Consider the following 12,067-nt stretch of genomic DNA (forward strand, 5'->3'; position numbering starts at 1 on the left):
CGCAGGGGCGGACGCGCCCCCGATTGGCGGAGGCGCGCCCGGAAGCGGAAGCGCTGCCCCGGTGTCGGCGGAGGGAGCGCGGCGGGGCCTCGGAGCGGCCGCGGGTCATGGGGAGGTACGGGGGGGACCCGGGCGAGATTCACGGAGCCTCCGGGGGGCTCAGCACGGCTGCAAGTGTGGGAGGAGGCCCCGGGGCGGGCGCGCTGCGCGGTGCCGGTGGCGTTCGGTGACCTTCGCGCTGCCTCCGCGGCGCCCGGCGCGCTCAGCACGGGGAGGGAGTTCGGTCCCATCCCCGTGGGGGTGTTGAGTGCTGAGGGCTGGGGGTGTTCAGCCTGGAGGAGGGAAGGCTCCAGGGAGAACTTAGAGCTCTTTCCAGTGCCTAAAGGGGCTCCAGGAGAGCTGGAGAGGGACTTGGGACAAGGGATGGAGGGACAGGACAAGGGGGAATGGCTTTCCACTGCCAGAGGGCAGGGATAGATGGGATATTGGGGAGAAATTCTTCCCTGTGAAGGTGGTGAGGCCCTGGCACAGGTTGCCCAGAGAAGCTGTGGCTGCCCCATCCCTGGAAGTGTCCAAGACCAGGTTGGATGGGGCTTGGAGCAACCTGGGCTAGTGGGAGGTGTCCCTGCCCATGGCAGGGGGTGGAACTTGGGTAGTCTTTAACATCCCTTCCAGGCCAAACCATTCCATGATTCTGTGGTTGTATTTAGATGTGAAAATCACTGTGACTGATGGAAATGGGAGCCCCCTGAGCCCTCCAGGGAATATGCTGTTAGGCATTAACATGGATTTTAGTTGCAGCTCTAACCCTGTGCTGCCCCAGAGCTGAACCAGTCCCAGTTGTCACTGCCCTCAAATCTCCTGCCCTGGAGGGACCTGCTGCTGTGGGGCCTGGGCTCACCTGCACGCCAGCAGGCACCAGGATACTCCCATTTCCTGGCAGAAGAAGGAGGAATTTGGCCATATATTTCTTCAGGATCCTGTGGGATGCTCCTCCTCTGCAACAGCCACTGTGTGATCTGTCAGAGAAACCTTTGGCCCTGTAGTGAGGACAACGTGTGAAACTGCTTCCTCTCAGCATCTGATAAAGGATGGGTGATACCAAAAAAAATATCTGGTGTTCCTGTAGGATTGGGAGTTGTGTGGAAGAGGAGGAGGCCAGAGTAGGTCCTGCTGGCTGGTGACACCCTGGGAAGGCTGTGGGCCATGGCCTCTGCACCCTCTGGGCCCACAGCAGTTGCTGATGTAATTAAAGATCTAGACACTCAGATAGCTGTAAGTAAAACGGGGCTGGCATGTGGGATTTGCCCTGGGAACCTGCTCATCCCGCGGGTTTTGTGTCCAGGGATCTTGGCAGCACACGGAGGGTGCGGTAAGATCCTGGAATAAACCAGCAAAACCACTTTGTGCTTCTTCCTGAGGGTTCTGGGGCTTTCTGCCCCGGGGTTTGGGTGCTCCCTGCCCTGCATGGTGGGCAGGAATTCGTGCTGGGTGGATTTGGGAAGTGAGGAGTGGGGTAAACAGCCTGAGATGAGCTCCAGCTAAAACCGAGACTGGAGGTCCCTCCTGGTCTTGTGCTGAGCTCCTCGGCCCCAAGTACAGCTGAGGGGGTTCAGGGTGTGAGTGCCCTGGTTTTCCATCATTAATCCAGTTAAAACTGAGCTGGAGACTTGCTGAGGGCAGTGCAGGAGGGTGTCTGGGGTATAAATCCATGTCTGCAGGTGCATGAGTGTGCCTTGGAGTGAAGCACTAAAGCAGCTGCCTCTGAGTGTTCCTGTGTGCTTTCTGGTGTGGGTTTAACTAATCCAGACTAACCAGGCTTGCTCTGATGAGGGGGAAATGTCTGTTTGTGGCTCAGGGGGCAGACACTCTGTGTGAACGTCCTGTAAAGCTGGTTAAACAGACTCTTCTTTTGTAAGTTCAGCCCCAGCTGCTGTTTTCCACCCACCTCTGTCCCTTCCACAAGGGGTTTTGCCGTCAAACCATTCCCTGAACTCTCCTTCCCTGTGAGAGGCCCATCCCTGCTGCCTGTGGTGGGAGGTGCAGGGTTTGCATGAGTTTCCTGTCATGGAGCAAAGTGAGGACAGAGCAAAACTTCACCCAGCCTGGGCTTTAGAGCCTCCCAGCCGTGGAACAGAGGAGGAGCCGATCAGTCTGTGACCAAGAACCTGAGAAACTTCAGGCACCTGGAGGATCTGTGTAGCCACAGCCCACTTCTGGTTCACCTTCAGGAGCTCCATAAATCCCAGTCCTTTTCCTGTGGCTGTTGGTTGCCCAGTGCAGGAGGAACGATGGGCAGGTGTGGGCACACACACACACGTGTTCCTGCCCCTCTGAGCTCCCAGACTCTGCTCTCAGCCCCCAAAATGGACCTGCTGGTGTCAGTCCCACGTGGAGGGGTCGCTGCAGGCTGGGCTGGCAGCCTGGTGCTGCCAAAAATGAGACTCCAGGGAGGCTGAGCCTTGCCTTCTCCTGAGACCCCTGCAGTGTGGGGATGAGGGATCCTGTGCTGCTGCACTTCAGTCTGCTCTGTGTGGCCTGTTCCTCAAAGCTGGCTGTGGGAAGTGGGCTCAGGAAGGCCCTGAGTGGGGTGGGAGTGGGGGGGTTCAGCCCGAGGGGTGAGTGGGTGGGTGGGTCAGTGCTGCTGTCACTGGCCTGTGCTTCTGGCAAACTTCATTTTCCACACACCAGGGAAGGTTTTCTCGTCTACTTAAACATCACTTCTCCCTTCTTGCTGTGTCCAGAGACTCCTGATCTTCTATAAACTCCAGTTTTCTCAGGACAAAGACCTGTCCACCCCACTGAACTCCCTGTCTGCCTCTAACCCTGGCTCTCCTTTCCTTTCCCAGTTGATTGGTTTGGGTCCCCACAATCCCAAGAAGAAGCAGGACCTGGACAAGCTTTATGACCTAAAATCTAAAGCCCAGCAGATTATGAACCAGTTTGGCCCTTCTACCTTGATCAACCTCTCCAACTTCTCCTCCATCAAACCAGAGCCAGCCAGCACCCCCCCCCAGAGCTCCATGGCCAACAGCACCACCGTGGCCAAGATGCCTGGAACACCCAGTGGAGGGGGCAGGCTCAGCCCTGAGAGCAACCAGGTAATTCCATCCCTGACTCCAGGACAACAGGGATGATGCTCAGCCCTGCCCCTGGCTCCTTTCTCCCTCCTTAAATCACCAGCAAATACTTTGTGTCTGTTAGAGTATCAGTTACTGAGTGAGCAGAACTTCTTCCTGGAGTTCTTCCAGCTGCTTCCAGGCCGGTGGAATGGATGCTGTGGGTTTTGCAGTCTCAGGAAAATGTATATTGGGGGAAAATTCTTTTTAAATGGGGTTTAGTTGGGAGGAATTTTGGGGGGAAATGGGTGGTGAGGCACAGGTTGCCCAGGGAAGCTGTGGCTGCCCCATCCCTGGAAGTGTCCAAGGCCAGGTTGGACGGGGCTTGGAGCAACCTGGGATAGTGGGAGGTGTCCCTGCCCATGGCAGGGGGTGGAATAAGGTGGGTTTAAGGTCCCTTCCAACCTTTGGAGGCTTTGATGTGCATGAAACAAGCTGCTGCCCTGGGATTGCTCCCTTATGGCTTCACTGAGGCTCTCAGGAATTGCACCAGACCCCCCCACAAACACAGGCACAGCAGCGAGGGAACCAGGAAAGGCAGGAATTTCCCACCTGTACCTGGATCACCCGAGCAGGCTGACAACTTCCATCCAGATCTTTTAAGACTCAGCATCCTGTTGGTCAAGCCCAGTGTGGTTTTTGCTCCCTGCCACGTTTGGCTGCTGCCCTGGGATAACCCAGCACTCACCTATCTCTGTTTTCCATGAGAAGCACTAAAGCTGATAAGCACTAGAGCCATGGAAATACTTCCCTCGTGCCCTGAGCACAGCTTTAGTCACTGATATGTTGCTTACACTTGCTCTCTTCCTCTTAAAAGTTGTAGTTTTGCTTTTCCCCCCACCCTTGCCAGCAGCATTTTGGTGCCAGTTCGGTGCTGGAGATATTTATCCTGGCTGCTGCATTCCCCTCTCTGCCCAGAGCAACCTCTGGTGCTCCAAAATGACTCCTTAACACCTGATATTCCTTATCCCTGCCATTCCTGAGGTGATAAACTGTGTCAACAGTGTGACTCAGGCCCTGGGAGCACAGGGGAGGGGGTGTTTGTGGCGGTGCTGCTGCTTTGCTGGAGCAGGGCAGTAAATCCTTCTTCTCCCACACCCTCAGGTTTTAACCAAGAAGAAATTGCAGGACCTGGTGCGTGAGGTGGATCCCAACGAGCAGCTGGATGAAGATGTGGAGGAGGTGGGTACCAACCCACGGCAGGGGCTGCAGAAAGAGCTAATCTGGGCATTTTCACAGACATTTCCACGATTCATTTGACACCTCTCTGTTCTCCTGCAGCCTTCAGGCATCCCTGTCTTTCTGTGTCCCGGTGCCAAAATGGGTCTGTTGCAAAAAGCTGTGAAATACAGTCCTGGGGGAAACACAGTTTGGGGCACCACGATACAGAAAAGATACAAAAACCATAATAGAGGGACATAAAAGAGGGACACTGAGGTGGTGAAGGGTGAGGAGGGGCCATATGAGGAGTGGCTGAGGGCACTTGGTGTGCAGCTCAGCAGGGGCTGCAGCTCCTCCCCAGGGGCAGCTCCGATCTCTGCTCTGGGGGAGCAGGGACAGCACCCAGGGAACGGCTGGAGCTGTGTCAGGGCAGGCTCAGGTTGGATCTCAGGCAAAGGTTCTTTCCCCAGAGGCTGGTTGGGCACTGCCCAGGCTCCCCAGGGCAGTGGGCACAGCCCCAAGGCTGCCAGAGCTGCAGGAGGGTTTGGACAACGCTCTGAGGGACAGGGTGGGATTGTTGGGGTGTCTGTGCAGGGCCGCGGGTTGGATTCCATAATCCCTGTGGGTCTCTTCCAACTCGGAGCGTTCCACGCTTCTAAATACCAACTTCTGAGGGCTCGTTTTCATCCCTCCCACATGATTTGAGCTGACCAGGCTGGCTGTGGCCCTTGTTCCCCCCAGATGCTGCTGCAGATCGCCGATGACTTCATCGAGAGCGTGGTCACCGCCGCCTGCCAGCTCGCGCGGCACCGCAAGTCCAACACCCTGGAGGTCAAAGACGTCCAGTTGCACCTTGGTGAGTGAGTTTTACCTGTGTTTTTTCCCCTCAGCTGAGACCCAGGGTTGCACTTCAAGAAGTCAGGCTGTGGTGTTGGGCTGGGTAAAGCACCGCTGCCCGTGGCAGGGGGTTGGAACTGGATGAGCTCTGTGGTCCTTCCCAACCCAAAGCCTTCTGTGATTCCAGAGCGCCAGTGGAACATGTGGATCCCGGGCTTTGGTTCTGAAGAAATCAGGCCCTACAAAAAAGCCTGCACTACAGAAGCTCACAAACAGGTAAAGGAGCCCTCACAATGCTGGGAATCACGTGGCTGGTACGGGGAAGGTGGTGAAATTGTGGCCTCCTCCAAGTGGTTTGGGCTTGAAATGACTCCCAGAACCTCCTGGCCTGTTAGTGCAGAGAGGGTTGAGGTTGCTGTGGCTCCTCTGTAGTGCTGACTGTGCCCTAAGAGCACAAGTCTGAGGGCCAGCCCAGCTTGGGAGGGTTAAAACCAGCTGGGAGCTGCACACAGGCACTTCTCAGCTGCCCCTGGCAGATTTGTCTCTGTCTTTGTGCAAAGGGACTGAAAACACCTTTAATTTTGCTTTAAACTGAATTAATCCATTGCTTTTGAAGTGCACAGTCAGAGCCAGGAAGGAGCTGGAGGGTTCCTGGGTGATGCTGCAGCTCCCACTGGGCACAGAGGGGGGGCCTTGAGGTGGGGTTTGATCCCACTGCCCCGGGGTGCCGAGTGGAGCAGCACAGACACTTCCTTCTCCTCTGGCTCCAGCCTGGGACCCCATTAGGATTCCAGCAGACCTGACAGACCTGTGTGGGAGCAGGTCAGGCAGCGTCCCCAGAGCATCTGGGATGCCTCTCTCCTGCACGGCTGCAGCTGGTTTGGGCAGTCACCTGCTCTGAGCTGCTCAGCTTCCCACATTTTTCCCTTTCCTTGTTGCAGAGGATGGCACTGATCCGCAAAACCACCAAGAAATAGCCCCTGGGCAGAGCTGGGAGACGCCGCCAGTGCAGTTTGGGATATTTTGCCTCTCCACTGAAGCCTCCACGATGTCACCCGTGGGATGTTTTTTTTTTTTAGTGCTTTACAGAGAAGCATCTATTTTTTATTAATGGTGCAGCAATATCTTGACTCTACGAGGAGATCTGCCAAAAACACTCTCTGCCCCTTTCCTTGTTCCTCCTCAGAGCGCGACGTGTCTCAAGGAGAGACTTTTATTTGTGACTTGAAAGTGGTTTCTCGTACAAGTGATTGATTACCCAAGGGACAGAGCGTTTGGTCGTGTGTGGGACAGTATTAGAAGCATCTGTAGAGGTTTTTGTTTCCTCCTTCCTGCTCCAGTACTTTGTAATGTCAGTGTTTATATAAATACTTGCGTTTGTTTTACATGAATAAAGAAATTATTAATCTAAGCTCCTGGCACGGGCTCGTGCTCTTCAGGCAGCACTGCAGAGGGGTGGCAGGGGTTGTGTCACTGGTGGGAGTTCTCCTGGGGATTTAAAGGGAGCAGAATCATGGAATATCCTGAGCTGGAAGGGACTCACGAGGATCATCCAGTCCAACTCCTGGCCCTGCACAGACACCCCAACAATCCCACCCTGTCCCTCAGAGCATTGTCCAAACCCTCCTGGAGCTCTGACAGCCTTGGGGCTGTGCCCACTGCCCTGGGGAGCCTGGGCAGTGCCCAACCAGCCTCTGGGGGAAGAACCTTTCCCTGAGATCCAACCTGAGCCTGCCCTGACACAGCTCCAGCCGTTCCCTGGGTGCTGTCCCTGCTCCCCCAGAGCAGAGATCGGAGCTGCCCCTGGGGAGGAGCTGCAGCCCCTGCTGAGCTCTGCCCTCAGTCTGCTCTGCTCCAGGTTGAGCAACCCAAGTTCAGCTTCTCCTTCTGTGGCTTCCCCTCCAGCCCCTTCTAGACCAGAAGGATTTTTGCTTTTGACTCAGGCAGGTCCTGAGCCAGAGTGATAATCAGATATTACCCGAGTTACATAATAAATCTTTTATTTCTAATTGTATTTGGGAAGATTTAAAGAATTTAGGGCTTTATGATTTGGGACTTGGTCAGTACAGGAGAGAGAGGAGGGGAATGGGGTGACACCCACCTCTGCTGGTGCCTGAAGTCTCACCTGGGCATTCCACCCTTTCCAAGAGCAGCCTAAGCACTGCTGCTTCCCCAGGAAACACAGGCAGGCAGAGGGATGACCAGGGGTGTTTAGTGCTCCCGTGCTGCTCCTTCCTGCTGCATCTCTGGGATCACTGTGTGATGGCCAAACCTGCACAGCCCCATGATTACAAAACAATTACCCAGCAGGCAGGGAGCACCAAGAGCTTCCTGCAGCTGAAGGAATGAGAGCTCCCCAGTCCCTGCAGCCACAACCCTGGAGCTCTCCTGTCTCTGCTGCCGTGTCCCGGGAGCTCTCCTGTCCCTGCAGCCACAGTCCTGGGCACGTTGATCACTGGAATGTGCAGAGGACGAGCCATGCCTCAGGGTCCTTGCAACGTTCATTTTATTTCATTGCTACTTTATTTCCCTGTCCTTTCGAAAACCGCTCCATTAACCACCAGATCTCCCACACTGAGCCCTAAACTGTTAAAATTAGACCGTTTAACAATTACAGTTAATTACAGAGAGCACTTGCCACCCTGTCCTGGCAAGCCGATGTGCAGCAGGGGGGGGCACATCCCAGCCCGTCCCAGCCCTCGTGTCCCCAGCTCTAGCACGAGCACCTCTTCCTCTTCTCCTCCTTCTCCGCCAGCCGAGCTTTGGGCGGCACGGGCAGGGGGACGCTGCTCTTCACCCCGTCCCACGCCTCGCCGGCCGCCAACCTCCCCGTCTGCAGCGCCTGGTAGATGGCCACCGTCAGCATCCGGAACGCCAGCGCCACGTTGGAGGCGTCCTTGGCCGAGGTCTCCACGTACTGGGCGCCCAGCGAGGCCGCCAACCTCTCGGCCTCCCTGCGGCCCACGCGGCGCTGCCCCGCCAGGTCGCTCTTGTGCCCCACCAGCAGGAAGACGACGCGGGAGGGCTGCACCGTGTCGGTCACGTCGCGGTGCCAGCGCCGCACGCTCTCGAAGGACGCGCGGTTGGTGAGGTCGAAGAGCAGCATCCCCCCGGCGGAGTTGCGGTAGTAGGAGCGAGTCACGGACCTTGAGGCCGGGAAAAGGGGGTGAGTGGCCCCCCCAGGGTCGCCTGTGCCACCTCGGGCTGCAGCTCCCCCGCCCGAAGCACAGGGAGAGGGTGGAGAATCGGCCCTTTGGGTGCGTCAGGGAGGGCCCCAAGGGAGGGTCTGTCCCTGCTCGGCCACCAAAGCCTGTCTGTCCCCCGCAGCCACAGTCCCCGGGGCTCCCCCAGCCCTGTAGCCATGGTCCTGGAGCTCTCCTGTCCCTGTAGCCATGGTCCTGGAGCTCTCCTGTCCCTGCAGCCACAGTCCCCGGGGCTCCCCCAGCCCTGTAGCCATGGTCCTGGAGCTCTCCTGTCCCTGCAGCCACAGCCCTGGAGCTCCCTCAGCCCTGCAGCCATGACCCAGTGCTCCCCCATTCCTGCAGACACGGTCCTGGAGCTCTCCTGTCCCTGTGAGCTTTCCCACCCCTGCAGCCGTGGTCCTGGAGTTTTCCCTCCCCTTCAGCCGCAGTCCTGGAGCTCTCTTACCCCTGCAGCCACATCTCCTGAGTTCCCTTGTCCCCAGCAGCCACTTGGCCAGCAGTGGCAGCCACACAGTGAGGTGTGAAGGCTCCTGGCATCTGAGCTGTAAACCACTTTGGGAAACCACTTTGCCCAGCTCCCAGTGGGCTCCCAGCTTCTTCCCCAACCCCTCTGCAGCTGTGGGACAGAGGAGTGCTTGGAGCAGGGCCCACCCCCCCTTTAGAGCTGAACCAAGTGCTCCTTTCCCTCGGCTTTGGCTGGTTCTTCACACAGGGGGCTCCCCCACCAAAGGGACCAGCGGGAACACAGCCCCATCCAGGACCTCCCTGGGGTCGGGATCACATCATTCCACCCCAAATCCAGGGTGGGACACCCACCTCCCTCACCCCTCCCCACCCCACGGACCCACCTGAACCTCTCCTGCCCGGCCGTGTCCCAGAACTGCAGCTTCACCCTCAGCCCCGGCTCCAGCTCCACAAACTGGACGTAGAAATCCACCCCCACCGTCTGGTTGACGGCGTCCAGGAAGGTGCCCTCGGTGTAGCGCCGCAGGAGGGAGGATTTCCCCACCGTGGAGTCCCCCAGCATGATCACCCGGAACTGGTACTGCCACCGCGGCTCCATCGGTGCCTCCGCCGGTGCCGGGCCCCGCCGCCCCCACGCCGGGCGCGTGTCCGGGCAGGCAGGGAGCTCCTCCACCCAGGAGGCGTTCCCAGAGCCGGGGGTGCTGGTTTGGAACCCCTTCGTTCCCTTCATTTTGACTCCATCCAGCTGGATGTGGTTCCTGGTCCCAATTTTCCCAGGGGTGGCCCCTTTGGAGCCCCTTCACTCCCTTTATTTTGGCTCCATCCAGCTGGAACCACTCGGGTGTTCCTGCTCCCATTTTCCCAGTGACAGGAGGCTCCCAAAAGTGTCACAGACATGGGGGGGGTGGGTGTGTAACCCCACCAGCCAACGCCCCCTCCAAATCAGAGCACCCCTCATGCTGTGGGTCGAGTGCTGTGTCCCTGCCCGGCATCTGGTTCTTGACACAGCCTTTATTTAGTGTGGAAAACCCTCAGGTTTATTAAAAACACTCCTAGAGCAGAGCATTATTTTTTCAGAGTCCCCAGATTAAGATTTGAAATAAACCCAAGCCTGGCTGAAGAGAGAAAGACATCCCCTTGGGTGGAGGGTCCCGGGTGGAGGGTCCCGTGTACCCCCGTCCCCATCAGCACCGGCAGCGCTCCCGGGGCTCCCCCCGTGCCGGGGGCTGGCGGCGGCTCTGGCTGGGGATGAGCCTGATGCCATCACAGCCCTGGTGAGGAGCGAGGACCCCCCGTCCCAGGGCCTCCTGGATGCCCCCTGCCAACATCTGGAAGGCCAAGTCCACGTTGAGGTTGCTGCGTGCCGAGGTCTCCACGAAGGCCATGCCCAGGCTGGCGGCGAGGTGCCCGGCCTCCTCTGCTGACACGGCTCTCTCGGCCTCCAGGTCACACTTGTGCCCCACCAGGACGAAGGCGGGGCAGTCCCCCCCCCCCGCGGCCTCGCGGTGCCACTCGGGGACGCGCTCGAAGGACGCGCGGTTGGTGAGGTCGAACACCAGCAGCACCCCCGCCGCGCTCCGGTAGAAGGACCTGGTGATGGACCTGGGCACACCCAGGGGGCGTTTCCAGGGGCGCCGGGGCAGCCCCCGCGTTGACATACCTGGGGTGGGGCTGAGGGGCTTTTTGGGTGCCGGTCGGGACTTGAGGAGTGGAAAAGGAGACCTGCCAGGGCTTTTACATCCTCCCTTTCTGTTCAGCATCCCCCTTCCCAGTGTGTTTTTCAGGGGCTCTGGGGTCCCTCCGTCCCCCCCAACAGCCTGGAGCGCAGTGGGGAGGGGGCAGCACCCCCAGGCCAAGCCTTGGACAGAAACAGGGCACCCCCAGACCAACTCTGGGGTCCCAAAAAGGCTCCCAGGGACAGGGAGAGCGTGGAACCCCCGGTCCAGCCGCGGCACCGGCTCTCCAGCCCTTTGTGTCCCGTTTGAGCCTCTTCCACACTCCCAAGAGCTGCTGATGCAATCAGGAGAGAAACCATCCATCCCCAGCCCACCAGCAGCCCAGGAGCAGCATCCCAGGACTCTCCCCAAGCCCTGCTCCCTTGGTTGTCTCCCAAAAGCCAGCTCTGGAGTCACTACAAGCTCAGCACAAGGTTTCACTGTCCCTTAAAGCATCAGTGAGGCATCGCTGCCTGTCCCTGCATGCCCGCCGGGGATTTACACCCAGCCCAGGGTGGGGGGAACGCTTCGCTGGGTCTGGGGTCCCGCATGGGGGCTGTGTCCCCGTCCCCAGCTCACCTGAAGCGCTCCTGGCCGGCCGTGTCCCAGAGCTGCAGCTTGGCCCTGCCCGCGGGCGGCACCGGGACGGTCCGGCTGTAGAACTCGACGCCCACGGTGGGGCCGGGGGTGGCCGCCCCCCCGGGACACCCCCCCGGCCCCTCGGCGAAGCAGCGCAGCAGCGAGGACTTGCCCACGGCCGCGTCCCCCAGCACGATAACGCGGAACTGGAAGTGTCCCCCGGGGTCGGGGTCCTGCGGAGAATCCGTCACTGTCCCCATGACCGGCTGGATCCTGACTGCTGTGCTGGCGGTGACACGGGCAGCTCTCCACCCTTGTCCCCACCCCACCTGGGGACAGGGACGGCTCCGGCCCCGCAGTCACCCGGGTAGACAAACAAACCGTCCCCGGGAGGAGGGAGAAGCTTCTCCGTCCTCATCCTCCTGCCCCCGGGGTGTTGTTCGGCCTTATCCTCCTGCCCCCGGGGTGTTGTTTGCCGTTGTCACATGCCAGGTCTGTCCTGCTGCCCGGCTTTGGTGACAAAGGGACAGCGAGGCTGTGAGTGCACAGACACATTGCTGTCCCCCCTGAGATCCTGGGAGAGCTGGGAGGGACAGGCTCCACAGGGAAGGGGCTCCAGAGTCCCCGCCGGGAAAAGGGATCAGAGGCACTGGACAAAGGTGCTCTTGCCAAACAGCCAGGTCACCCCAGGGGATTTTGCCATGGCCCAGCCATCCCGGGACAAGGAATGACAACTCTCAAGCTGCTGTGACCCCTACATCCCTGCTTGTTGCCCATCATGAAAAACCCGGCCACTGGCATCACTGAAGCTCCATTCGAGGGTGTTGGGAAGTGTAGGATTGCAGGAGTTGCTCCAGCACCTCTGTGATGGTCCAGGTGTGTTCCTGCACTCCAGGGATACCCACCCAGGGCCGTGGGGACACCCCAGGGGTGGGTGCTGCAGTAGGGACAGGATCCCATGCTGGAGCACCACTGGAAGGGGATGCTC

General features: G+C 58.9%; 3 protein-coding genes across 5 annotated transcripts; 1 reads left to right on the top strand and 2 right to left on the bottom strand.

Moving 5' to 3' along the window:
- The first annotated feature begins 40 nt into the window (after nucleotides 1-40).
- Nucleotides 41-6,528, top strand: TAF12 (TATA-box binding protein associated factor 12). 3 transcript variants are annotated; one of them, XM_051807236.1, is made up of 7 exons: nucleotides 41-115; nucleotides 1,130-1,275; nucleotides 2,850-3,101; nucleotides 4,224-4,301; nucleotides 5,022-5,136; nucleotides 5,305-5,393; nucleotides 6,059-6,528. In XM_051807236.1, exons 2-7 carry the CDS (start codon nucleotides 1,207-1,209, stop codon nucleotides 6,092-6,094), a joined length of 639 nt encoding a protein of 212 aa, XP_051663196.1. In that variant the 5' UTR covers nucleotides 41-115; nucleotides 1,130-1,206; the 3' UTR covers nucleotides 6,095-6,528. The 3 variants fall into 3 exon arrangements, with proteins under 3 accessions (XP_051663196.1, XP_051663197.1, XP_051663198.1); XM_051807237.1 differs by lacking the exon at nucleotides 1,130-1,275 and having other exon boundaries at nucleotides 46-115; XM_051807238.1 differs by lacking the exons at nucleotides 41-115; nucleotides 1,130-1,275 and adding an exon at nucleotides 1,967-2,299.
- Nucleotides 6,529-7,721: 1,193 nt separating this feature from the next.
- Nucleotides 7,722-9,383, bottom strand: LOC127479810 (ras-related protein Rab-39B-like). Its single transcript, XM_051807241.1, has 2 exons — nucleotides 9,169-9,383; nucleotides 7,722-8,263 (listed from the first exon to the last, which is right to left on the bottom strand). Exons 1-2 carry the CDS (start codon nucleotides 9,381-9,383, stop codon nucleotides 7,831-7,833), a joined length of 648 nt encoding a protein of 215 aa, XP_051663201.1. The 3' UTR covers nucleotides 7,722-7,830.
- A 586-nt stretch (nucleotides 9,384-9,969) lies between these two features.
- On the bottom strand, nucleotides 9,970-11,339 carry LOC127479749 (ras-related protein Rab-42-like). The gene is made up of 2 exons (XM_051807069.1): nucleotides 11,080-11,339; nucleotides 9,970-10,387 (listed from the first exon to the last, which is right to left on the bottom strand). Exons 1-2 carry the CDS (start codon nucleotides 11,337-11,339, stop codon nucleotides 9,970-9,972), a joined length of 678 nt encoding a protein of 225 aa, XP_051663029.1.
- Between the last annotated feature and the right edge of the window lie 728 nt (nucleotides 11,340-12,067).

This window comes from Manacus candei, unplaced genomic scaffold (genome assembly GCF_025592945.1).
Source record: "Manacus candei isolate 608988 ecotype Guabito, Panama unplaced genomic scaffold, ASM2559294v1 h1tg000070l, whole genome shotgun sequence".
NCBI lineage: Eukaryota > Metazoa > Chordata > Aves > Passeriformes > Pipridae > Manacus > Manacus candei.